The 26,547-nt window shown below is 60.1% G+C and overlaps 1 protein-coding gene across 5 annotated transcripts in view; it reads left to right on the forward strand.

Moving 5' to 3' along the window:
* The window catches only part of CDH4 (cadherin 4), a 465,223-nt gene extending 442,990 nt beyond the window's left edge, over window positions 1–22,233 (forward strand). For all 5 annotated transcript variants that reach the window (XM_074347526.1, XM_074347527.1, XM_074347529.1 and 2 more), the window contains 7 exons: window positions 9,805–10,058; window positions 10,590–10,732; window positions 13,810–14,043; window positions 14,898–15,131; window positions 15,410–15,549; window positions 16,188–16,352; window positions 18,140–22,233. In XM_074347526.1, coding sequence (XP_074203627.1) covers window positions 9,805–10,058; window positions 10,590–10,732; window positions 13,810–14,043; window positions 14,898–15,131; window positions 15,410–15,549; window positions 16,188–16,352; window positions 18,140–18,346 — 1,377 coding nt within the window. In that variant the 3' untranslated portion in view covers window positions 18,347–22,233. The remainder of the gene's footprint in view (window positions 1–9,804; window positions 10,059–10,589; window positions 10,733–13,809; window positions 14,044–14,897; window positions 15,132–15,409; window positions 15,550–16,187; window positions 16,353–18,139) is intronic.
* The last annotated feature ends 4,314 nt before the right edge of the window (window positions 22,234–26,547 follow it).

Raw genomic sequence — 26,547 nt, forward strand, 5'->3', positions numbered from 1 at the left:
ATTTTGTTCATTTGGGCCCTCTCCCTTTTTTTCTTGATGATTCTGGCTAAAGGTTTATCAATTTTGTTTATCTTTGCGAAGAATCAACTTTTAGTTTCATTGATCTTTTCTATTTTTTTTTTAGTTTCATTTATTTTATTTCATTTATTTCTGCTCTAATCTTTATGATTCCTTTTCTTCTACTAACTTTGGGTTTTGTTTGTTTTTCTCCAGCTGCTTTAGGTGTGAGGTTAGGTTGTTGACCTGAGATTTTCCTTGTTTCCTAAGGTGGGCTTGTATCACTATAAACTTCCCTCCTAGAACTGCCTTTGCTGCATCCCAGAGGTTTTGGGTTGTTGTGTTTTTGTTTTCATTGGTCTCAAAGTACTTTCTGATTTCCTCTTTGACTTCTCCAGTGATCCACTGGTGGTTTAGTAGCACATTGTTTGGCCTCCACGTGTTTGCAGTTTTTTGCAGTTTTTTCTTGTAGTTGATTTCTAACCTTACGGTGTTGTGGTCAGAAAAGACAGTAGGTACAACTTCAGTTTTCTTAAAGTTACGGAGGCTTCCTTTGTGGGCCAGCGTGTGGCTGATTCTGGAGAATGTTTTGTGTGCACTTGAGAAGAATGTGTATCCTGTTGCTTTTGGGTAGAATGCTCTATAGATATCAATTGGGTCGATCTGGTTTAATATGTCATTTAGGGCCTGTATTTCCTTATTGATTTTCTGCCTGGATGACGTGTCCACTGATGTAAGAGGGGTGTTAGGTCCCCCACTGTTATTGTGTTATTGTCGATTTCTCCTTTTTTGTCTGTTAACAGTTGCCTTATATGTGGAGGTGCTCCTGTGTTGGGTGCACGTATATTTACAATTGCTACATCTTCTTCTTGGATTGATCCCTTGAGCGTTGTGTAGTGTCCTTTTGCTCTTGTAACAGTCTTTATTTTAAAGTCCAAATTTTGCCTGATATAAGTATTGCTACACCAGCTCTCTTTTGGTCTCTGCATGGAATATCTTCTTCCACCCCCTCACCTTCAGCCTGCAGGTGTCTCTAGCTCTGAAGTGGGTCTCTGGCAGACGGCATGTATATGGGTCTCGTTTTTGTATCCATTCAGCCCATCTGTGTCTTTTGGTTGGAGTGTTTAATCCACTTACATTTAAGGTAATTATCCATACCTATGTTCTTATTGCCATTTTGTTAATTGTTTTGGGTTTGTTTTGTAGGTCTTTTTTTTTTCTCTTCTTTTTGTTCTCTTTTTTATGATTTGATGAGAAGTTCCTTTAACATTTGTCGTAAAGCTGGTTTGGTGGTGCTGAGTTCTTTTAGCTTTTGTTTATCTGTGAAGATTTTGATTTCTCCATCAAATCTGAACGCGAGCCTTGCTGGATAGAATTATTCTTGGTTAAGTTTTTCCCTTTCATCACTTTAAATATATCGTGCCACCCCCTTCTGGCCTGTAGAGTTTCTGCTGAAAAAGCAGCTGATAGCCTTACGGGAGCCCCCGTGGGTGTTATTTGTTGCTTTTCTCCTGCTGATGTTAATATTTTCTCCTTCTCCTTAGTTTTTGTCAGTGTGGTGACTGTGTGCCTCGGTGTGTCCCTCTTTGGGCTGATCCTGTGTGGTGCTGCCTGCGCTTCCTGGACTTGGGTGACTGTTCCCTTTCCCAGGTTGGGGGAATTTTCAGTGATTATCGCCTCAAAGATTTCCTCAGGTCCTTTCTCTCTTTTCTTTCTGGGACCCTTGTAATGCGAGTATTAGAGTGCTTCGTGTCCCAGAGTTCTCTTAAATTGTCCTCATTTCTTTTTTCTTTTTTCTTTTTTTTCTGTTCTGCAGTAGTGATTTCCACTAATCTGTCTTCTAGCTCATTGTCAGTTCTTCTGCCTCATTCAGTCTATTCTTGGTTCCTCCTAGTGTGTTGTTCATTTCAGTGGTTTTATTCTTCAGCTCTGGATACTCTTTATATTTTCTAACTCTTTGCGAAAAACTTCACTCTGTGCATCTGTACTCCTCTTGAGTTCTCTGAACATCCTCACCATCATTACTTTAAACTCTTTCTGGGATAAATTGCCTATCTCCTCATCGCTTATTTCTTCTACTGGGATTTTATCTTGTGCCTTGGCCTGGGAGATACTCCTCTGCCACCTCATCTTATCTTCCTATTTGTATTTTTAGGTAGGTTAGTTACATTTCTCGACCTTGGAGAGGTGGCCCTCTGTGGGAGACGTCCAATGTGTCCCGCAGTGCACTCCTCTCTTGTCACCCAAGGGCCAGGGTCTAGCCAATCCCAGTGTAGAGTCTGGCCTGTGTTTGTGGATTCCTTCCACAGCCTTTGGGATGTTGTTTTCTTATTTCTGGTATCTGCCCCTTGTGGGTAAGGCTGGACTAGAGGCTTATGCAGGTTTCCTGGCAGGAGGGGCCGGTGCCTGCCCACTGCTGGGTGGAGCTTGGTCCTGGACCTCTGGTGGGCAGGGCTGTGTCTAGAGGCCTTTGTGGCTCAGGAAGTCTGCAGACGGGTGAGGCTGTTCCCACCCAGTATGTTGTTTGGCCTGAGGCGTCCCAGCCCTAGGCCTACAGGCTTCTGGGTGAGGCTGGGTCTTGGTGCTAATGATCCAATCAAGATGTCAGCCTCCAGGAAAGCTCATGAAGATGAACACTCCTGGAATGTCTGCTACCAGCTTTTATGTCCCCTGGGTGAGCCGCAGCCATCCCCACCTCCCCAGAAGATCCTCCAAAATCAGCAGGCAGATCTGGCCCAGGCTCCTATGAAATCACTGCCTCTACCCCTGCATCTGGCGCACGTGAGATTCTGTGTGCGCTTCCCAAGAGAATGGGGTCTCTGTTTCCCCCAGTCCAGTGGGGCTCCTGGAGCTAGGCACCACTGGCCTTCAAAACCAGATGTCCTGGGGTCTCCTCCTCCTCCCAAGGCCAGAACCCCGGGCCGGGGAGCCTGATGTGGCGCTCGCAACTCGCCCCTGGGGGAGGGCCTCTGTGCCTTAATCATTCTTCAGCAGTGGGTCGCCCTCCTCTGGGGGGTATGGGGCCCGATCATACCGCAAGCACGCCCCTCTCACCGTCCTGCTGTGGTTCCCTCTTTATGTTTCCAGTTGAAGATCTTTTTTGCCAGGTTCCAGCCTTTTCTCAGTGGTCGTTTAGCAGCCAGCTGTGGTTTCGTTGTAGTCGCGAGGAGAGGCGCGCTCGTGGTCCCGCCGCTCCACCATCTTGACCAGAAAGCCCCCGAGGTGTTCCACCCGAGAAAGCGCCTCCCGACTAGCATCCTGGGCTTCGGGAGAGGCACCATCCTCGCAGACAGTCCGTCTCCGAGGACGGGCGCCGGGGGGCCTGGGGAGCGGCGGGGGGCACAGGAGGTGGAGGGGCAGGCAGGGGCCCCGGCGGCCCAGCCCCGGGGGCTCCGGTGCCCTGGGGCCGTCTGCTCTCGCCGCCAGGACTGGGTCCGTGCTCCCGCCCTGGCACGGCCAGCCGCCCCCTCGAGCCTCCGTTTCCTCGTACAGAAAAATGAAGCTAATTGTGGGACCTGCGCCCAGGTTTACTGGCAGCATTAAACAGATCCTGGATGTAAGGGACTCGCGACAGCAGCGGGCCCGCAGCAAGCGCGCAGTCCACAGTCAGGATGAGCTGCTACCGCCACCGCGTTCGTCCCCACCATCGTCATCGTCGCCACAGACTAGTTGCTCTCCCGGCTCAAGGCTCCATGAGTGAACAGCTCCTCTGCTCTCAGAGCCCAGCCCCCAGGGGGAGTCTGTCACTGTCCCAAACCTCCCTCCCGCGCCCTCCTCCAGCTGTAAGTGCGCCATCTCCTCCAAGGAGGAGCACGTCAGACTCAGACAGACACAGCTCCCTCCCAGCCTGATACCTGGGCCGCAGCTTTTGAAGCTCAGAAGCCAAGACTACCTCTTCCACTTGCCCACAGGCAGCAGCAAGGCTTGTCTGGGGCAGTGAGTGAGCTGTGACCCAGGGGCCCGGAGGAGGGCTGGGGGAGCAGCAACACTGGGGGCGGCCCAGCTCAGGGTCACGGTTCCCTCTGGCCCTCCAGCCCCGGCAGCTCCCAGGGCATGGCTCCGGGTCGACACACTCCATCGTGAGCATCCCGACCACGGGAGCAGAATGCAGCCTGGCCCTCCATGTGCACTGGCTTCCCCGCCCCCCCCCCCCCGCCACTGCCCTCCAGCCAGGGTGCCCCCAGCCCTGCCCCCCAAACCTGCGCCCACACTAGGCTGCTCCTCCTCAGGGCGCAGACCCAGCCCCGGGTTTTGAGCAATAGGTGGCGCCACGTCCGGAGGCAGCTGCGTGGAGACCCGGTGAGTCCACCCAGCCTCCCTAATGGGAACTGTTGGAGCAAATTGCCTATTGATTTCTCCATTACAAATATGCTTTGTTTTACCCTCCTATGGACTTTTATTGGTCAGAATAGTCTTTCCGGAAGGTGTCCTCGCTCAGACCAGTGACACAATTTTTAACGTGTGACATGTGGCATTATTCCACGTCCGCCAGGGACACGCGCCAATAAACATGGGTGAGAGCTCGCTTCCTTTGGTGACTTGTTCATGGACAAATCCACCATGATTTTATGAAACAGTATATTTAAACGGAGTGACCCCCACCCCTGGCCAGCCCTCAGAGGGCCCTGGGGGAGTGGCTGGGGGCCCAGCTTCTTTGTTCTTGAGGGCAGGCAGGGGTCCTGGACACAGTGTGGGTGCAGGTGGGTGCTCTGTGCTTGGAGGCATCTTGGGACGGCGACCAAGCCCGCACCCAGGGGTAGGCTCACAGTCTTGGGCCTGAGGCCCCAGCAGGTCCTTCAGATGAGGGGATACCAGTTTATCCTGATCAGGTGCCTCGTTGGACAGGCAGCCAGCTTGGCCATTGAGGGTCCTGCCAGGGTGACACCTGCAGGCATGAGCCCCCCCCCCATTAATCATGCCCCCTTAAGCACCATGCTGGGCAATGGTGGGGGCCACAGGGGTGTTGGGCTGCCCCCTCCATGGCCCAGGCACCCATGGGGAATGGCTGACCCACACTGACACCGTGCTGAGAGCAAGGTCCTGGGAGGCAGAGATACACAGTGCAGCCCCCACCCCAAGGTGCTGGAAGAGACGGAGTGGGTGGGACCTCAGCCGTGAGAGGGCCGTGGCCCTCTCAATGGGGGCTCCGTGAGGCCAGCAGGGAATACCCCTTCCTTTGGCAGAGGAGGGTTCCCCCAAGGTCACCTGGGGCTGTGGGGAGAGGACAATGTGGGCGTCAGCCCCAGAAACCTGACCCCTGGCTCCAGGCCCCCCGGTCGGGCAGGCACCACCGTCTCAGGCCCCTCTCCGCACCCACCCAGGACTATTACTCGCTTTTTAAGCTCTTTCTCACGCTCCACACCTTACTGAGCAGCAGGAGCTGAGAAGGCAGGGGCCTGATGCACCAGGCGTGTGGTCTTAAAGGCCCACAAACACCAGCGCAGAGCCGCGGGGGGGCACGCAGAGGCGGGCCGGGCGCGCCGCCAGCAGCCGCGGGCCTCCCGGGAGAACCAGCCGCACGGCAGACAAGGCCCTCTCTCGGCAGGAGCGCTCTGCTAGTTGTCACGAACAGCCCCGAGCACACCTGGCAGCAGGGGCGGCAGGCGCAGCCTCGCCCGCACTTCAGGGTCTCGGGCGTCGGCTACACGTTTTGCCGCGTATGGTTTTAACACCCAGACCCCACCAGCCTCCACCCGTAGCTCTATCAGGAGGCGCCCCCCTCAGAAACACGCTTTGCTTACCTCACCTCACCGCTGCCGCGCGGGGCGAAACCAGCCGCGTTCCTCTGGTGTCCGCCAGTGCCGGTCTACATTCAGTGCCCTTAATTCTCCTAAAACCGTCTCTGCAGTACGGTTTTCAGATCTGGATCCAGACAGGGTTCCCAGGCTGCGTCGGGTCATAAGGCCTCCTGAATCGCTCTCCACATTCCACCCGCCTCTGCCCCGGCACAGACGCCAGGTCCGTTGTGCAGAATCCGTCCAGTCGCTTCCTCGCGGCGTGTCTGGTACCCCGCGCCCCGCGTGCCCCGGAACCCGGGCTGCAGGCCCGTCCCTGGGGGCAGCCGAGTCGCCTCAGGGAGCTCGCAGTGCCTGGATGTCCCGCACATGGTCATCTGAGCCTGACCCGGGGCTCAGGTGTGACGGCCTGCTCCTTCACCGTGGAGTTGACCTTTCCCCCTTATGACCAGCAGGCAGTCTGCAAAAACACAGCTCTCCATCAGCCTCCCTTGTTGGCCATTTCCAAATTAATTCCTTCCTTAGGGCACACAGAAAGGCGCTCTCACAACTCCATCGTTCCTGTACATTCCTCAGCTGGAATGCTTTCCCTCGTCAACAGAGCCTCCGAGCGCGCTCAAGGGCAGGTCTGTGGTCGGCAGGCAGCGCCCCTCCCCCAGAGATGTCCGCCAGGTCCCAACCCCCCAGATCTGTACAGATGTGGCAGGAGGGGCTCTGCAGATGTGATCCAGGGTCTTGAGACGGGAGAGGACACCAGACAGTCCATGTAATCACGGGGCCCTTGTAAAGAGGAAGCAGGAGGGCCAGAGCCGGAGGAGGCGCGAGGACGCAGCGGAGGTCGGGCAGGGAGACTGGGAAAGGCTAACCTGCTTTGCGGGTGGAGGGAGGGGCCGAGAGTGCAGGCCCCCACCGGGAGCCGGGAAAGGCCAGGAAACCCTCCCCAGAGCCTCCCGGAGGCCCCAGCCCTGGCCACACCTTGACCTTGGCCCAGTGGCACAGATTTTTGACAAATTCGTGTTGTTTTAAGCCTCTCCGTGGGAACACGAAAGTAACACAGAGGCCAACAGAAAAGGCGAGAATGAAGCTTCACCCCTCACCTGGCTCCCGGCTGTCAGAGCAGAGCTGGTTCGCCGGCCGCTGGGTGTCCCCGCCGAGTCTCCGGGGGCCGCTGTAACGGTGGCTGCACAGCGCACGTTTCTTCCCGCTCTCCCCTGGGGTCAGAGGTTAGGCGAGACCGGCTCCCTCCAGACCCTGGGGGGTTGCTTGTGCTCGCATCTTCCAGTTTGGAGCGCTGCGCTCCTGGACCTGCGGCCCCTCCTCCATCTTCAAAGCCAGAACCACCTTGGCCTCCGTCCCCACGTGGCCCTCTTACAACAACCCTGTGATGGCATTTAGGGCCCCCAGGCAGTCCAGCATCACCTCCCATCTCGAGGTCCTTACCTTCATCAGGCCTGCAAAGTCCCTGTTGCCAGGGAGAGTGACTATTCACAGATTCCAGAGATGAGGACCTGGGTAAATCCCGAAGTGACAAGTGAAGCGGTGAGAGTTCTTCATTTCCTCACTACGGCTAAGACTGCACAGACTTTTACACGGTGTTTTTGGGCAGCCGCAGGCATCACTGCTTCTGCCCTCTGGCTAGGGGCACCTCCCCCGCCGGTTCCTGGGTGCTCCTGCCACGTCCTTGCTTTGTGACCCAGTGGGCACCCCGGGTTTGCCTTGCCTCATGTCTGGATCCGCCGTTCCTCCAGCAAGAAGTAGCATTTATAAACCAGCATCCGGAGAGGCGCTCGCCGCCGCCGCTGCCGCCGCACAGCTGGGCTTTGTCTGGGGCAGAGCGAGGAGCAGCAGTGCTTCAGAGCAGGTGCTTCCTGACCATCTCAGATCTATTTCACCGATTCACACGATCACTTCATCCAAACTGAAAGCCAGAGGGTTTACCTGACTTTGCTGACTTTACCCCTGGTCTCCTTTCTCTTACACCGAGAACCTTGGCTCCTGACGTTAACGGCCACTTGCTTTATCCTGCGATGCACAGTCACCCCTCGCTATCTGTGGGGAAGTTACTCCAGGACACCACCTGGCAGATACCAACATCCAGACACTCAAGTCCCTTATATAAAATGGCACAGCATTTGCACCTAACCCGCACGCGTTCTCCCGTGTACTTTAACTTACGACACGAAACACGGTGCTGGGGCTGCGTGAATGGTTGCCTGTGGGCAGCAAATTCAGGTTTTGCTTTTGGGAAATTCCTGGAATTTTTTCAAATATTTTCATTCCATGGTTGGTTGAATCCCTGGATGTGGAACCCATGGATACAGAGGGCCAGCTGTACCGTAAAAGCTGGAAAAATAGCAAATCCAAAATCACTGCCAACAGCAAGAAGAGCAGTGGGCTCAGGGCTTCTTCGCAACGACCGTCGCAGCGGTTCATGCCCTTACTGGCCGTTTGTACGTGTCCTTTAGAACGAGCTCCCCGAAGGGCTCCTGTCCAAGTCCCGTCCAGTCACTGGCAACCGTTATTTCCTTGGGAGCTGCGTTACCACTGACACACAGATAGTTTTTAACTCAGTTTGTACTTTTCAGAGATTGCTTTGTATACACAATTTCACTCATAACACCTGAAGTGTGAGAACGTAAGATTTTATACGGCTCCAAAAACCAAAGCTAATGGCAGGAACATACGCAGCAAACTCACGCCCCCAGCGGCTCCCTCCGCCCCGTGCCTTCCCTGTGCTCAGGGGAGACCGTTTCTATGAGCTTCTTGGTTTCTCCTTTGAGCCTTGCTTTCTGCAGATATGAGCAGATACACCTGCAAGCTCGTATCTCTCTCCTGACACGGCACACACACCGTTGCTCTTCCTGCTCACCCACCAACCCTGCAGGCTCCCCAGTTCCGCACGTGCCTTCCTGCCGCAAATGTCTCCGCTGTGTGCACGCAGCTCGGCCGGCCGGCCGGCCGGGGCCATGGGTATGTCTGTGTTGACACCAGTGTCCACCCTCTGAGTGACAACAGGTGATACTGCGAACCTGACACTCTGCATGTGTCTAAGCAGAATTATTAGAACGCAGTGGCAACGTGTTGTGTTGCTTGTGTTTTCCAGTGAGGCTGTTGCGAGCTTTGCCTCTAATAATTACATGTCTTAGGGCCCCCAGCACCTCCGCGCAACTCCTGTCCCCCCTCAAAGTGAGAAGAAACCCCCCAGACCATAGAGCTGTAGAGCCACACCTGCACTTACCAGCCGGGGTCCTGACACCCCCAGAACGCATGCTGGCTGGAGGGATGTCCGCGCAGGGCCCGTCACCTGATGGGTCGCTGTCCCAGGCTGCTCTAGCACGTGACCACAGGCCGGGTGGGTTGGAACAGCTGCGGGACACTCTCTCACGGCTCTGGAGGCCAAACGCCCCAGATCCAGGTGCTGGCGGGGCTGCGCTCCCTCTGGAGGCTCCGGGAGGCCGCTCCTGGTGGTGGCCACCAGTCTTCGGTGTCCTTGGCTCCGAGCCACCCCTCTCCAGCCTCCGCCTCTATCTGCACGTGGCCCTGTCCCTGGGTCTCGAATCTCCCTCCCCTTGCTCTCCCATGGCCCCTGTCCTTGGACTTGGGGTCCACCCTCAATCCAGGATAACTTCATCTCAAGATCTTTAACTCGCTGACATCTACAAAGACCCTGTGTGTCAAAAGGTCACATGCACAAGTTCCAGGTGGACACGTCTTTGTGGACCACCCCCCCCACACCTGCTCCAGCTCTGAAGGCGGCCCTGGCAAACAGCCGGGGCCTTGACCTGCTGGGGGGAGGGGGAGGGTCCGGGTCGGGCTCGGCCCTCCTGACGCTTGATGGGGGGCGGCGCCATGGGGTCGGGGGACTGCCCCAAGGAGCCCAGTCGCTGCCACGCCATGATGTGGGACAGGAGTTTACCCCAAACTCCCACTGGCCAAACGCAGCGGGAGGCAGAGATGGAAGCTGCGGATGGCGTCCCCGGGCACAGGGCAGGCGGGAAGAGCAGGCAGCGCCCGCTGGGCCGGCCCCGCGGCGCCTCGGCCAGCTCACCCTCCCGGGCGTCTCTCCCTCCAGGCTGTCGACTACGAGCTGAACAGAGCATTCATGCTGACCGTGATGGTGTCCAACCAGGCGCCCCTGGCCAGCGGCATCCAGATGTCCTTCCAGTCCACGGCGGGGGTGACCATCTCCGTCGTGGACATCAACGAGGCCCCCTACTTCCCCTCCAACCACAAGCTGGTCCGCCTGGAGGAGGGTGTGCCCACCGGCACCGTGCTGACCACGTTCTCCGCGGTGGACCCGGACCGGTTCATGCAGCAGGCCGTGAGGTGGGCCTCCCCACGCCCTGCCCTCGCGCCCCGGGGTCAGGGCTCCCGTTTTCCATAGAGTCCCGAAACACCTAATGACACCTGCAACCCAGAAAGCTCCCGGCCTGGGGTGCCCCAAGCAGGGAAGCCCAGTCCGGGGACAGCTGGGACCACAGCCGCCGGGCTGCCCTGACAGCAGTCGGCCCGGCGCCACGAGCGCCCCACAGACCGTGAGCGCCGCCACGATTCCGCTCCAGACGAGCATCAGCCGTGTCTAGACTCGGGCTGGGTCCTGACTCCACCCTCGTGAGCTGTCTGACTTTTGCAAGCCACCCACCCTCTCTGTCCTCGGTCTCCACACCTGTGGAGTGGGACGACGGAGGATCTGCCCCCCCAGGGTCCCCATGGGCTTAACTAGCTCCACCTCGGGGACCACCAGCCACTGTTGCCACTGTCCCGCGTGAGACCTGGTCCTCAGGGAGCTCAGCCCGGGCCGGCGCTCCAAAGAGAGGCTCTCCCCGGCCCCTCGCCTCACCCTACCTCCTCCCCCAGATACTCAAAGCTGTCGGACCCAGCAAACTGGCTACACATCAATGCCACCAACGGCCAGATCAGCACGGCGGCCGTCCTCGACCGCGAGTCTCTCTACATCAGGAACAACGTCTACGAGGCCACGTTCCTGGCAGCAGACAACGGTGCGCCCGGGGGGCGGGGGGCGCCCTGAGGGTCCCGGCCTGGGGAGCGGCGTTGGGGCCCTGGGTGGCCCCTGCCCGGCCACTCAGAGCCCTGGGCTCACTGGTCCACAGGCACGAGTACTCACAGGTGGGCACCGCGGGAGCCGGGCTGGCGGCGTGGGGCCAAGGTCTGTCGCTGCCCCTGTGGCTGACCTGCATGACCTGAAACGCCTCCTGTCCCACCTGTAAACTCAGGCGTTAGAGCCGCGTCCGCACCGGAGAAGAGCTGCCTGCTGTGCCAACAGTCGGGGTGGGGGGACCCCACCATTCAGCTGCCCCTCCCCTGGCTGTAACCACCCATGACTTGGACCCCTGAGGCCTTCAGTCAGAGAAGGGGGCAGGGGTCCCCAAGAGGGGCCCCAGAGGCAGGGTGGGCACCCATGAGAAAGCCACAATGGCGGCATGTGCCTTGGGAGCTCAGAGAGGGCAATGGCGAGGCCCCTGAGCCAGACAGAGGGGCCTGGGGTGGGGAGAGGTGCTGGGCACGGGTGAATGGGGGCTGGGCAGAGGCAGTGGCCAGGAGACCAGCAGGGAGCAGAAAGAACGTCCAAGAGCACTGGGCCTTCTGAGGGACATGGGTAGCATCTCCAGGAGCTGGTACAGGGACTCTTGGTGCCCCCTCCCTGGACCCAGGGCACTCGGGAGCCCATGGGGGCCCTAGCTGTCAGGGGGTCCAGCCCACTCTGAAAAAGGAAGGGAGGGCATGGGTGGGAGTGAAGACTCAAACCAGAGGTGAGTCCCAGCACCTCCCCTCAGTGTGGGAAGAGACTTAACTCCCCAAGCCTCGGTTTCCTCCTCTGCAAAATGGGGACAACCACTACCTCTGCTCGGGGGTGCCGCTGGAGGAACAGGGCCTGGCTCAAGTCAGCACCGTCATTCCTGCTGTGACCTCCTGGGCTCCTGCCACGTGCCAGGCACAATTTATCAGTGAGCAAAACAAACAAAAGCATGGTTGACATTCCAGAGGCCAGTGTGTCAGCTAGAACCAGGTTTGGCTACATAATAATAATCATAATCACAACGAGACGGAGGTTTATTTTCTCCCAAATAAAAGAAGGCTGAAGGCCAGCAGCCCTGGGTCAGGCACAAGAAACCAGGCTCACTCTGGCCACCCCCGTGTCCTCAGCAAGCTGTAGTATGGCCCAGAATGGCTGCCAGTGCTCCAGCCATCAGGACCACATTCTGGCAAACAGAGCAGGGAGGTCAAGGGCATACCCCAGCCCTTCTAAGGACTTCCACTCACAACTCATGAAGGCCAGAACTCAGTCATGAAGACACCTGGCTACAAGGGATGCTGAGAAATGCAGTCTTCTCGCTGGGCAGTGATAACGCCAGATCGGATTGGCGGCTCTGGGTCTTTTATTAAAGAACAAAGAAGAAATGGAGATTGAGGGACTTAGCAGTCTCTGCCCCAGGGAGACGGATGAGAAACAAGTTCGCCAGATCATTTCAGGAAACGAGAAATGGAAGAAAACAGAATGGGGGATGGGAGAGTGACCAGGGCCACAGCTGTGCTCCTGGCTATGAGTGACTGTGGGGCCAAGACCTGCAGGGCCAAGGGAACAAACCAGGGAAAGATGGGACGGGGCGGGGAGTCCCAGGATTAGGAAAGTGCACGTGCAAAGGCCCCGGGGCAAGCCCATGCCAGGCGGGTTCTGGGAACAGCTGCACAACTGAGGTCTCAAGGCCTAGAGCTGCACCAAGGTTCCGTCAACAGCAATGAAAGCAGGCCCCGGAGACCTTCAGGGCAGCCTCCTTCCCGCCCCCCTGCCCCATGGGGTCCACAAAGGCCCAGCCCCATAGCGGGCCACCAGGAGTGCCAGGCTCTGACGGGGAAGGCTGCTCTCCCGGGCATTCTGTCCTCCCAGTGGCCAGAGCAGTGAGACTAGCTTAGGTCGAGATTTTAAACGAGTCTGTGACGGAGCGGTGGGAAGCGCGGAAGAGGCGGGGAACGCAGCGCAGGCCCCTCCGGTTAACAGAATTTGCCTGTGCTCCTCCTGACCGTGGGCTGCGTCATCATCCACTTAGCAAAGCAGTTTGCAAAGGAGGCACCGAGCTGCACCGCCTGAGACGTGTTTTGCTGCGTTTTCTGGGAGATACAGAGACGTGCTGAGGGCTGCATGCTTTACACGCTTCCCCTGCCGCCGCCAAAAACGCGGTCATGGACGTCGGGGTCAGAGTTGCCATCAGAAGGCAGAGCCATGGTCAGAACGTAGAGGATAGCAAGGGCATCTCCAGCCTCCCGGCCCCCATCCATCCCCATGGTCAGCCTGGCGGAGGCAGGGGTTGGGTGCAGGGGAGGCTCGGGGACAGTGGTGGCCCCGAGAGCTGTCAGGGCTCAGCAGGTCACCTGGGTCTACACCAAGGCCGGCACCGTGGAGGGCCGCTTTGAGACCAGCCTGCTGCGGTGGGGGGCCCCCAACCCAAAACTCATCTTGAGAGCCTCCCCCTGCCTCCAAAATAGCTCCAGAAGTGGCCGTTTTGGTTCTAAGTATCCGAGCACAGGGCTTCCGGCCGTGAGGGTCCCTGCTGGGCGGGGCCAGGAAAACGTGAGCCAGGCCAAGGCTTTTCCCTAGAAGGATGGAGAAGCAGGCGCCAGCGCGATGGCCCACCCTCCCGGAAGCCCCCCCGCCCAGGCTCCCAGAGGGGACGGGGTCCTGAGTGTGGCTCTGAGCTTAATGGCACAACTCTTGCCCATCACTTGTGCTCTGCGTGTGTGCTGTGTGCACATGTGTGCATGTGTGTGGACATGTGTGCGGCTGTGGGTCTGGATGTGGCCACACGTCTGCAGTCATGTGCTCTGGTGACGTCTGTTCATATGTTGTGTGCAGCTGAGTGGCTGCACGCATTCGAAGAGAGAGTGTCAGTGTGTGTTTGGAGCTGTGGTCTGTCCTGGGTGGGGTCCTGGGTGGGGCTGTGGTCTGCCCTGGGTAGGGTCCTGGGTGGGGTCCTGGGTGGGGTGTGGGCTGGTCTGACGCTTGGCCTTGCGTGTTTGCTGGTGGCGTATCATGAGTGATCATGCCGTGTCCCTCCCTCAGGGGTCCCCCCGGCCAGTGGCACCGGGACCCTCCAGATTTATCTCATCGACACCAATGACAACGCCCCTGAGCTGCTGCCCAAGGAGGCGCAGATCTGCGAGAAGCCCGGCCTGAACGCCATCAACATCACCGCGGCCGATGCCGACGTCGACCCCAACGTCGGCCCCTACGTCTTCGAGCTGCCCTTCGTCCCGGCCAGTGTGCGGAAGAACTGGACCATCACCCGCTTAAACGGTGAGCCCCCTCGGCCCCAAGCCCCCCGCAGCCCAGGCACCGGGGAGATTGGACAGTCTGGGTGCAGCCCCCCAAGGGGGCCGGTCACCCCGGCAGAGTGCACAGCGGAGACGAAAGCCAGTCTCACAAGAGGGCCACGTGGCCCTTTCCCGTGGGGCGGGGCACCCTGCGGGCTCCAGGGCTCGGACACTGAGGGGCCTGAGGACAGTCCCCAGTGTCAGTGTTTTAAGGGGCACAGCCCTGGACGGCCCTGAGGCCGAGACTTCTTCCTGTGCCAGTTTCCGCTTGAGGGGACCCCACCAATCTATTTCCTAAGGGTCCTTTCCTAGAAGTGGACATGCTGTGTGAATAAAGGGCGTCCAGGATCTGAGTCCTGGGAGCATATGCCTGTCCCCAGCCCCCAACACTGACTATTACTGTTTCCGAAGGCACTTTACCAACTGAGCCAAAATCAGTTTCCACTGGCATCTTTTCACTGCCAGTGGACGTTCTTTCCGTAATCTGTTTTTTGCTTCTGTGAGTTACCTGTTTAGTGTCCTTGCCTACATTTCTTTGAGAGTTTTTTTTTTTTTTTTGGTTGGTAGAATTCTTCATACATTAAGCAAATAATTTCTTCATCCTGCATGTTGCAACTGCTCCATTCTTGAGTTGCCCATCTTTTAACCTCACGGTATGATGCTGTGTGTGTGTGTGTGTGCGTGCACGCCTGTGCACAAGGGTGTGTGTCCATGCGTGCCTCGGCCAGACAGACGTGCTGGACGTTCACAGTCAGACTCAGTCTTGTCCTTCGGAAGCCTGGCTCGGAAAGGTGGGCTGGCGGCCCCCTGAGCGAAGCACGCCCTGTGCCCCACCAGGTGACTACGCCCAGCTCAGCCTGCGCATCCTGTACCTGGAGGCGGGGGTGTATGACGTACCCGTCATCGTCACAGACTCCGGGAACCCGCCCCTGTCCAACTCGTCCATCATCAAAGTCAAGGTGTGCCCGTGTGACGACAACGGCGACTGCACCACCGTGGGCGCCGTGGCGGCGGCCGGCCTGGGCACCGGGGCCATCGTGGCCATCCTCATCTGCATCGTTATCCTGCTGAGTGAGTGCGGCCGGCCCTGCACCTGCATCTCCCGGCGTCCCCCCACCCCCGGCCCACCCAGAACCGTTCAGACCGCGACCGGGCTGGTCCACGCGATGACAGACACCGGCCCCCGCGGCCACACGAGCGCGGCCTCGTGCACTCACATGAGTGACCCACACGCATGCAGGCGCACACGCACAGACGGGCATCGGGACGCGCAGGCACGCGGATGCGCACAGGGCACAGGGATGCACACAGGCATGCACACCCGCTCACCCGCCCTCCCCGCCCCTCAGCCATGGTCCTGCTGTTCGTCATGTGGATGAAGCGGCGGGAGAAGGAGCGCCACACGAAGCAGCTGCTCATCGACCCCGAGGACGACGTGCGGGACAACATCCTCAAGTACGACGAGGAGGGGGGCGGCGAGGAGGACCAGGTGAGGGGCCGCCGGCAGGGACAGAGGGGACACTCCCCCCGCCCTGCTCTCCCTGCCCACGTGCGCATCTCCAGGCCCGGGCGCGCGCCCACAGGGGACCAGTGAGAACGCCTCCTTCCCCACAGCCATCCACCCGGCCGTGTGGGCCGGGGGACGCTCCCACCTGCCGGGGGCTGTCGGGCGACCAGGAGGGTGGACTTGGAGGAGCTGCCTGGGTGGTTCTGCATCCGCCACTGGTCACTGTGCACTCGGAGCAAGTCCTCCTCCCATTAGAGCTCAGTCACCACCTCCTCCAACGGTGAAGTGGGGTAGCAGCAGCCCAGGTCCAGCTGTTCCCAGGAACAAACGAGGAACAGGCGGAGTGGGCCCTGGGGCCGCCTGGGGTCAGACAGCCCGGGGCACAGACCTCACAGGTGCCCTGAGGATGAAAGGAGGCCAGGGGAGTGATTCAGGAAGGGCAGTAAGGGGACAGAAGAGGACGGGGGCACACTCCGGGACCAGGAGACGGAATAGGACAGGGCACGTGCTCAGAGCCCAGTCACAGAGCAGGACGAGGATGCGCCCTGAGGCTTTTCTGGTGTCTCTGCCTGCCGTCCTCGTCCCAACCACCTGCCTGACTCTGCGCGGCCCCTCCGCAGGACTACGACCTCAGCCAGCTGCAGCAGCCAGAGGCCATGGAGCACGCGCTGAGCAAGGCCCCCGGGGTGCGGCGGGTGGACGAGCGGCCCGTGGGCGCCGAGCCCCAGTACCCGGTCAGGCCTGTGGTGCCCCACCCGGGGGACATCGGTGATTTCATCAACGAGGTGGGTGCCCCGGCAGCGGGAGGCCATACAGGCCCCTTTGATAACAGTGAGAGCGCAGTCACGTGCTCCAGGAAGCCCACTTGGCGGAGGCACGGAGGCGGATGCAGAGCTGGGTCCTTGCAAAGCTGGCCTGTCAAGCCGGCAGCCGGGGTCCAAGCACTCCCCTCGGCATACCCCCTGGGAAGGGACCGCTGCCCCAGCCCCAGGCGCCGCGTCCCAGGCAGGGCCCACGGCAGGCGCGGAGTAAGAAATCGGAAACGTGAGGCCCCAGCCACGTAGAATCAGGAAGGGAGGGAGGGCCACCCCGAGGGTGAGGGCCAGCCGAGGCCGCGGCTGCTGCAGATCAGAGAGTCCTCCCTGGTGTGCACTCCACCCCAGTGCCCGGGCAGGCTTGCAAGTTGCTGGCTTCAGGTCCAGGCTGCCCCCCAACACAGGGCACTGGGAACTGCTGGGGGGTGGGCGTCCTCTGGAGCTGCCACCTGACCACGTGCCCGCAGCACCTGTCCTTACGTTTGGAGGCCACGTAGCTCAGAGTCCCAGCAAGCAACGTCCCCACCTTTGATCTCCCCCTTTGCAAGAAAAGCTGGACCACCTCTGGTAGCCGAGCCTGAGATGCCCAACCGACACGTCCGAGGGCGTCAAGGGCCTGCCCCTGCCCGGGCGCCCTCCTTCCTTTGCGCTAAAGCAGAGGGACAACAGGGACAGGGCGTGTGGCCGCACCCAAGACTGTCCCCTGTGAGCCGCGTCCCGGGCGGTCAGCACCCCGGGCTTCCCCATCGATCCCAGAGGCGGCCACGCCCTTGGGGCGTGGGTCCCCGGGCTCCACCGCTGTTCTCTAAGACAGGCTGTATGTTATGAGGGGTTGTCAACACTTTTGTGTCCACCTATGTCAGAACCTGACCTTAAAAAGATTAGTTTAAATGGAATAGAACCCAGGAAGTGGTTCAGCAGAGATACAGACACGGCTCAGAACAGGCCGCACCCCAGGCCGCAGATGGAATTCCTACAGCTTCCTGAAAGCTGGTTCAGCTTAGACGACACTGACGGTGTAATAAATTCTTAAAAGCCCCAAAACCACGTCCGCCCCAGTCTACAAGGAGAAGCCCACTTTTCAGTTGCTTACAGGAAATCAAAAAGGTAAAGGCCAAACCACTCGGGACCGAATAATGGCCCAGGGCCCCTCCCTGGCCAGGGCAGCGTTAAGACAGTCACCGTCATGGGCACCTGGGCCATTTGCTGGGACCCAGGGCCAGCGAACCCCAGCGCAGTCCCATTCACGGTCACTGGGAGCGCTGCCCTCGGCCAACGGCCACACGTGAGCCCTTGCGGGCAGAGGACACAGGCCCTGGCCATGGAGGTCCCAGCAGGTGCACCGGAGGAGAGGGGGCCAGGACACAAGGGCAGGTTCCAGCAACACCTGCTGCACTGCCAGGCCCTGCTCCTGGGCGTAGCTGTGGCAACAACTCCAGGCCGCGGACGCCTGTCCACGTCAGGGTCTCATTCCACAGGCAGCAGTCACGAATCAAGAACCAACCCCCCGCCGCAGGCCCCGCCCGGCCCTCCGCCCCACGACTCCGCAGCTCCTCCACAGGCCATTGTGCAAACACCACGTCCCTACCCGGTTCTCTGACATGTCTCCCAGTGAGACACAGGGAGCACTTACTGAGCGCCTACTGTATGCCAGGCCGTATAGCCGCGCCTCCCTGACCTGTCTCCCCAGCTCCTCCTGGGCCCCCAGGTGGGGGCGGCACCCCCTCCACCCTGACCCGCGTCTCCCTGACCCCCAGGGACTTCGAGCGGCCGACAACGACCCCACGGCGCCCCCTTACGACTCCCTGCTGGTCTTCGACTACGAAGGAAGCGGCTCCACCGCGGGCTCCGTCAGCTCCCTGAACTCGTCCAGCTCCGGGGACCAGGACTACGACTACCTGAACGACTGGGGGCCCAGGTTCAAGAAGCTGGCGGACATGTACGGGGGCGGCGAGGAGGACTAACCGGCCTCACCGCCCCGATGCGAGAGAGCAGCGCTCGGACAGACGGACGGACGGACGGGAGGAGCAGGCCTGGAGGCGGCGGCTGGCCCTTCCAGCTCCCGCGGCCGGCCACTAAGCGGTGTGCTAGGGGTCCCCCCCCGCCCCAGCCCCCGACACTGAGCTGCCTGGCATGAACACTTCCAGCCCCGCGGTCCGCCGCCCATCCCGGTAGCTGACTGAGCACTACAGGCGAGCGAGAGGCACTCTGTCTTAACTTGAATTTCTTAGAACAGAAGCACTGTTAAAAAAAAAAAAAAGTGCCTTTTGGTACATGTATCAGATTCCCTCAAACTCAGGAGCGACTGAAAGCAAGAGACAGACCAAGCCCCCGCCGAGTCCTGAGCATCCCCAGCCCCAGCCCAGCCCGGCTCTGAAGGCGCCAGTTAAGGAACTGGGGAGGATGTGGGGGGTTTCAGTCTATGATCAAGAAAAAAAAGTGGGTGACTCACTTGACAAAACTGGCAAATAGTTTAGGGTCCAAACTCCACCATCCCTTCTGAGTCCTGGCGCTTTGCTGTACACTGTTGGGGTCTCCTGGGCCTCTCGGGGGTTCCCAAGGCCAGTGGGAGGCGGGAGGCCGGCCTTCGGCTCCCACAGCAGCAAGTCCCCCTGGGGCGGGCCAAGCCCGTGGACCAAAGTCCCACCATGCGATTTGGCTACACTGAGTTGTCAGCTGCCCCGGCTCCCAGATGCTGGAAATAGCCGGGGCGGGTGGGGTTCCCAGGAGCCATCCGTGCCTGATGCGCCCCATCTTGGCCATTCCCAGGGCCCCCCAGTCAATGATTAGGCCTCCTCCAGGGCCAAATGTGGCCCCAAATACCACCCAGGTCCCCAGTGGCTTTGGTCCAAGCTAGTATGGCATCCCAAGAAACCACAACCAAAACCAGCCAGCACCCCACCAAACCCCGGCATGAGCCGCCCCCAGACCCGGGCAGACCCCCCAGGGGCCCCACCAGAGGCCCAGCAAACACGCGCCAGGCCAAACCCCTGAAGGCTCTGGACACCTCCGGCCACCCACAGGGCTGTGCGGGCCGCGGGGAGAGCAGAGCCTCACTTGGGCTGCAGGAGGCTGGAAACCAGCATGACCAGCGGGAGACCCTGGTGGCTCTTGCCGCTGCCCTGCCCCTCTGGAGCGGACTTTCTGACGCTCGTGGAGCTTGCTGACGGGGACGGCAGACATCTGCTCCGAATGCCCAGGAGAGCCTGTCGTGGTGGTGCCGTCTGCCCCCCAGGTGTGTCTAGACCGCACCCGCCAGAAACAGTCCTCCTCCCTCTGGACCCGCGGCAGCACCAAGCAGCTGCTCGCGCTCTCAGAGCCGTAATTGCCCTCTCGACGGGCAGTCGGACTCTCAAGCCAGACCCCAGAGTCAGTTCCGCAGAGCAGACAGCGAAAGGGGCTGTGTCCCAAGGACCCCCTGGAGAGCCCCCTGCTGTGTTTGTCACTGGGGCAGGAAAGGCCCCGGTGCAACCCTTGCCCCCGCCGTCTCCCAGGGACAGCCGCTCTGGCTGTGAAGGCGCCTCAGGCCCCAGCCTGAGAAGACACCCTCCTGGGGGAACCCTCGTCTGCTCTCAGGCCGGCGTAGGCGGCCCTCGCAGGACTTGGCGTCAGAGCCCCAGCGCTGACAAGGAGCCCCGCCCTGGAGCCCCACCCCGCACCTGCTCCCCGGGTCAGGGGAGGCCTCAGGAGGGCCTGGGAAGGTGGGGGGTCTGGGGTGCACATGTCCCCTGGTCTCTCCACCTGGGGGTCCTTGATCCACTCCCCAGCCTCCAGCCCACCCCCATTGCCATGGTCATTCTCTTTTCTAAACAGCTTTGGCCTCGAAGGTGAACTAGAGTGTACCCGTGTGTGTGTGATACGCGTGGGTGTGTCCCCCTTGGACGTCAGGGTTCTCCCCCAAACCAAACCCGTTACTAACTCAGTGCATCCTCCTGGAGCTGAGCCGGAGAGACGAGCTCAGGCACGGGGCCTGATGGCGGCCCCAGGTGGGCTCCATCCATTCCGCCGCCTCCCTGACTGCTGGGGAGGGACGGGTGGACAGAGGCGGCAGTCACCCGTGTCATGTGCCGATGCCCCTTCCCGAGGACGGCATCTCACAGAATCCCAGACCGTGGGGGTGGCCTGCCGAGGGGAGGGGAGGGGAGGGGACGCCCCCAGTCCAAAGCCATGCTATGCAAATTGCTCTGGGTCAGGTAGCCAATGAGGATTGTCCCAGCACCTGGGGGCGTGGCCATTCTCCGGGTGGCTGGCAGTGTCGGGTTTGGTGTGATGTGAGCTGGAATCCTCTGTTTGTGTTTGGTTTTGGAAAGTCCATCCTCCAGTCGAAGTTCTAAGTGTGGATGTGGGCAGGGGGCCCAGCCAGCTGTGGGCTCTCCCCTCTGAAGTCCTGAGGCCTCCTTGGGTCCCCAGGCCCTGGGCTCACCTCAGGGATGGATGTGCCGAACCTAGTATCCTGAACACCAACCCCACCGACCCCTCGGGCACCAGGAGCCCCTGCCTCCCTCCAGCCAGAAGAGCGGGACGCAGGGATCCGTCTCACCGCCTCCCTCCGGCCTCTCTCCCCTCTCCCCAGGCCTCTCCTCACTGCCAGGCCCCCGCTGCACTGTGCCCATGTGCCCCAGGCTGAGGCGGCGGCAGCCAGCTGGGGGCAAGTCGACAGGGGGCTTCCCACCCCCATCCCTGCTTCCAGGCAGCTGGACGGCTGTCCCTTGTCACCCCCATCGCGGGCAGCCCCTGGAGGCCAGAAAAGCACGGGGTGCCCACACCCTCCCAGATGCATCCCAGAACTCCATCCGGACCACGAGTGAGCGTCAGCTCAGCGGACAGTGTCAAATGTCTCTCTCACGTAGCTGGTCGATGCAGTGTGTCCAGACCAGGGCACACGGCTGTGAAGGCTGACTCAGCACTGGCAAAGTGCTCCAGGGGGTTCCTCTTCAGCTCCTCTAGGGAACTTTTGTCCTTGTGAGCAGGAGAGACGTGCGCTGTTGGGCAGAGCAGCAAGAACCGCCTGGCCTCGGTCAGCGGGCACCCCCAGCCCGGGGCCCCCATGCCTGCCGGGGCTCAGCACCCCAGCTCCTGGCCAAGCAGGCCTTCTCTTCCCTGTGTCTTTCAGAACATCCAAAGTGCTAGGCCTCCCTCCGCCAAAGCGTCAGGGCCAGTCGTCAGGCCCTCAGAGATGCCTCAGTTTCCCTGGCGGGAGCACCGTGGACACACACGGTCCTCTGAGATGACAACTCCGTTCTCTCCAGGGAAAAGCCAGGGAGGGGAGTCTCGATGTTTGTCAGTGCTGAAAGGAGCGACACCAGAAAAGCAAGCAAAGTCTCCCACACGCAGCCCATCACGGGGAACAGCCGCAAGCGACGCAGTGCACAAAAGACACGCCCTGCTCGAAGCGGCAGGACGGTGGGGACCACCTCTGTGTATAACTGGAACGCGGTTCGCTTTTCCTTTCTCTCCTTTTTCCATTCTGATTTTTTTTTTTTTGCATGTTTCTTTTTGAAAACGGACATGAGCAGCAGCCCGCATGACTGTGGCTGTCCTGGGAAAGATACTGGAGTGTGATGTGTCCACGCTGCACCTCTGAGCGTTGCGCACTTACACAAACGTTCCAACTGTTTTGTAATTGTCAACAGCACAACTATTTTGTATTGTTGTTTGTATCATTTTGTACCAAAAAAAAAAAAAAAAGGAAAAAAAAGGGAAGAGCGTTGATGTTTTCAATGTGTTTTTAGTGCCAGGCGGTCTTGGTTCCGAACTGAGTAGCGGCTTTGCGGAGTTGTTGTGTGCTGGAGCGGAGTGGGGGAACCGGCGTGCTGCTCCGGAGGAGTCAATAAAGTCCCCCTTTTAAACAGTCGGCCTCACCTGCCTTGTTTTTCCGAGGACACCCACGTGTGCAGGGGCAGTAGACGGTGAACACGGGGGTTGGTGCAAGGAGCGGGATCTGTTCGCTCAGCAAACGTTTCTTGGGCACCTGCTGTGCCCCAGGCACTGTTCAGGCCCCGAGAGCACAGTCAGGACCCGAGCCAGGCCCACCCTCACATCTGTGAGGCCCAGGGAGAGTGTGCAAACAAGGGCCCCCGCGCCATCTGTCTAAATATTTCAAAATTCATAGAGGTTATAAACCCAGCTAACACACGCCGTGTAACCCCTCCCGCCTTGGCAGACACGCCTTCCTAACCGCATGAACAGCCGGTGCCCCTCTGATTCTCAGTGTCTCGCCGCCCCCCCAGAGTGGCTCTTCTTTCCAGCGAAAAGGCAGGACCAGCCGAACTGAAGCCCCATCCCCACGCCGGCCGAAAACCCAGAGACTGGTAGGTCCAGTCCACCAGGCTTGCTGGTCCCCAGAAGCTCGCAGTGCCCAGCCTGGCCATGTGACTCAGTCTGCCCTTGACCACTGGTCAGAGTCTGAGCGACAGAAGCCCCAGCGATGGCTCACAACATCCCGGTCACCAAGACGCACAGAAACCACACCCCGAGCCCACCTGGGGGACTTGCTGAGGCTACTGGGGTCAGAGCGCTGAGCAGCGCCCAGCTCACCCCACTGAGACATGAGCCCTGCCCTCAGCCCCAGGCGGAGCCAGGACTTCCCCTCCCACTGACCCCTCCCTCCCTGGCCTTTTCTTGGGCTCAAATTCACATCCACCATGACTTGCGTAACAAAGAAGTGCTCACGCGGTCAGTCAGCGCAGCTGACGATCACAGGCACACTTAGCGCTTCCTAATTTTAAGGGTGCGAGCAGCTAATTACGTTCCCAATTAGGCAACTGCTGAGGACCTGGGACAGGTGGGGGGGCACACATTCGTTGTAATCAGACCCCCGGGGCAAGGCCCTGGAGGGGGACAATCAGTCTGCTTAAGGTCACTGCCCCAGCTCCCCAGAGGAGGGCTGATGTCCGCAGGCAGGGGCGTGCCCTAAATAACCATGAAGTTCAGCGAGGGCCTCTGGGAAGCCAGGCAGCCCCTTTCCTGAGAACCATGGGCCTTCTTTTGGGTCATTTCACCAGAGAGAGGTCACCATCCGTCCCCTGCTTGTAGACAGCAGGCCCCAGAGGGGCAGAGTGGTCCGTTCACGGGTGTGCCCTGGCAAGGCCCCTGGAACTGGGTGCTCCACCACGGATGCCTGGTCCAGCCAGCGGGGTGACGATGGAGTGGGCAACCGTCCGGATGCACACGAGAGGCCCTGAAGATGCAGTGATACAAACCCACCCTCCATGTGCACAGACATGGGGCAAGCCCCGGGCCACAAATCCGATGCCCACGCTCTGGCAGGAGGCCGGGACTGGACTTATCTGGGGTCTGGGGGAGGGCCACAGTGCTGAGAAAGTCTCCATGACTCCGGAGAGCAGCCTGATCAGGCTAGAAAGAGCCAGGCTTGGAGAGTGGACAGTGGAGCAGGGCAGAGGGAAGGCGAGCCAGTTGTGTGGGTGGAGGCGGGCGGCCAGATGTGGGATGTGAGACGTGGGATGCAGGTGGGGGTGGCCTGGGGGTCAGGCAGTGGACTGGCTGCACTTGGAGAGCGCAGGGCTCATGGAGGTCCCAGGAGTGGGGAGGACCTGCCCTTGGCTCTGGCCATGTTGTTGGATGCCTGTGGGATGGCAGCTGGATGGTCTGCAGCTCAGGGTGAGGTCAGCTGGGACAGATTTGGCGAGATCAGGCCACTGTGGAGAGTGGACGCTGTGGGAGGGGGCAGCTGCACTGCCCCAGGAGGGTGTGGCAGGGACATGCAGAGACTCAGGACCATGCGAGAACCCCCACACTGACGCTGGTGGCTCCTGCAGATGGATGCACCAGTGAGCAACGGCACGCCTTGGAGCTGATTTTGGAACCCAGCAAGAGCCCTGCGAGCCGCACGCCCCACCCCCGCCAAGCACAACGGCCCCTCCGCGTCCCCGGCCTCTTGTCTGTAGAGACGCTGAAGCCTCCAGGCCTCCCTGAGCCACAGAAGAGCAGGCGCAAGCCGCGGACGACGAGGACAGCAGAGTCGCAGACTCAGTATCTGACGCACGTTCCTGAGTCGGTTTACAGACACCGTAACTGCCACCAGAGGGACAAGCTACCTGCACAACGACCAGACTGCAGCCATGACACAGCTGCTCCATCTCGAGCAAGACCGAAGCTTCGGCCAGCACTGGCCGCAAGAGAACGGACTAACACTCCTGCTCGTGATAACCTGTATCTCCACGGGCATCAAAGTAACTGTGGCTTGTTCTGCCCGAATATGTAAACAGACAACTTCAACCGCCAGCAAGGGGAGGCTGCGGGCCCAGGCGGCCGTCTCTCTCCCTGAGAACACGGCGCCCTGGGGCCGCAGGAAGAGGTCACAGGAGACGGCCTTTGCCCCTAGTCCCGTAGAAATGGAAGGACGTTCTGACCAGCGGGGACTGGTAAGCAGCTTTTGGCAGCGGCGAGCTCTCTGCAGGGGCCCCTTCTGCCTTGGCCCTTCAGCAAAGCTGTTCCGTCGCCAGCCTTACACCAGGCGCCCCACACTCACCCGCCTCTGGCCCAAACACACCGTGCAAGTCTTTCCGTCGCCCAGTGCTGGTTCCTTCCACAGATCCAAGAGGCAGCAATGGAGAGTAAGCAGCAGACGGCCAGATCGCTCCCGCGGCCCCTTCCCATCAGTCGCCTCACGAACAGGCTGTGAGAGCAAACAAGCACCTCAGGAACGTCACGAGGAGTCGACAAGCCTGCACCGGTCGGGGAGGCGGCGACTCTGACCCCCGGCGCCAGGGGCCACTGAGATCGCTTCTGCTTTCCCCTTTAAAACTTTCATGGCCAAGGAGAGTCCTGGGCACTGGTCTTGGGGGGGCACTGAGTCCTCCTTCTCCCCAGAGGCCTGGCTTTCTGATTCAAAGCAACGTTTTCCATTTCTACCAACACCTGCTGTGCGCCCACTGATTTCTGAGCAGCCAGCAGCTGGACCTGAGTTCGATAACACTTTTACTTGGAAAAGATAAACTTCCACTCTGAACCTAATTTTACCTGATAAACACAGGCTGGGCACTGCCTCATGAGAGCCAGGAGCACCCTCGGCTCTCCCGGGCGTGTCCTTGGCTCCTCTCCCATCTGACCCCAGCCCCAGGTGCCCCAAGAACGGCCCTCCTTCTCTCCCCTCAACATACGTTCCTCCACCGACTGCCCCCAGAGGCTGCCCCATCCTGACAGCCCACGGCTGCAGGGGGTGAAGGAGGCAGGACCGTGGTGTAGGAAACATCCCCGAGTGGAGATTCGGGGGGATGGGAGGTGGGACTCAGTTATCACCAATCTGCCACATGCTGGACCCCTCAACGGAGCATCTCACAGCGAGATGCATGGGACGTGCTGACTCCCACTCCACGGAGGCCGGCAGCGGCCGACTTTGGGGCCAGCTTGATCGCGGTACCATTTGCCAGGAACGTGCTGACACCGCCAGGCTGAGGGGTCCCACTGCTCCCTGAGCCCTGTGTCCACCTGCACAGTCCAGGGCCCCCCTGCTGCCTTAGCAAACCCCTCCCAAGGCAGGAGTGCCGCACCTGGACCTGCCCTGACGACGCCCAGGGTGGGCTTCTCGTGCACAGCCCTGAAGCACCTCGGACCGAGGGTGGGTGGGGGCAGTGCAAGGGCACAAGCCAGGGTCTCTCCTGACCCACCACATCCGTTCTAAGCAGCTCTGTCAGAGAAGGGGCCTCGTCTGGTCCCTGGGTCCGTGGGTGGAGGGCAGGGTGTGTGGCCCAGTCAGCCCCCTTTGTAAGCGGGACTGAGGCCCAGAGCCCCTCAGAGGGGGCCTGCCCTGGAATGCCTGAAGACCACCCCACGCTACCCCGCACTTGCTGCCCCAGCCAGCGGCCTCCTGGAGGCCTGGGTGGCAGTAACCACATCTGGACTCAGGCCCCTAGGGGTTGTGTCAGCATAGGGGACACTGCAGACTGATGGCCTCATAAGCACTGAGTCACCTGGACAGCATCAGGCCTCACCAAAGAAGGGCCTTCGAGGTCGACAGCGAGGGAGCATGAGGCCCTGGGCACCCGTGGAAGGGCCGAAGCACTGGCGTGTGGCCAGGTGTCGGGGTCACTCACGCACGGCCTGAGTCTGGCAGACCACTCACTCCGCCCTCCCCCCAACCCATGTGCTCCCTCACTCACCCCCAAATGCCCAGCAAGCCCCCCAATCCGCCCCACCTGCCACA

Source organism: Camelus bactrianus, chromosome 19 (genome assembly GCF_048773025.1).
Source record: "Camelus bactrianus isolate YW-2024 breed Bactrian camel chromosome 19, ASM4877302v1, whole genome shotgun sequence".
Classification (NCBI taxonomy): domain Eukaryota; kingdom Metazoa; phylum Chordata; class Mammalia; order Artiodactyla; family Camelidae; genus Camelus; species Camelus bactrianus.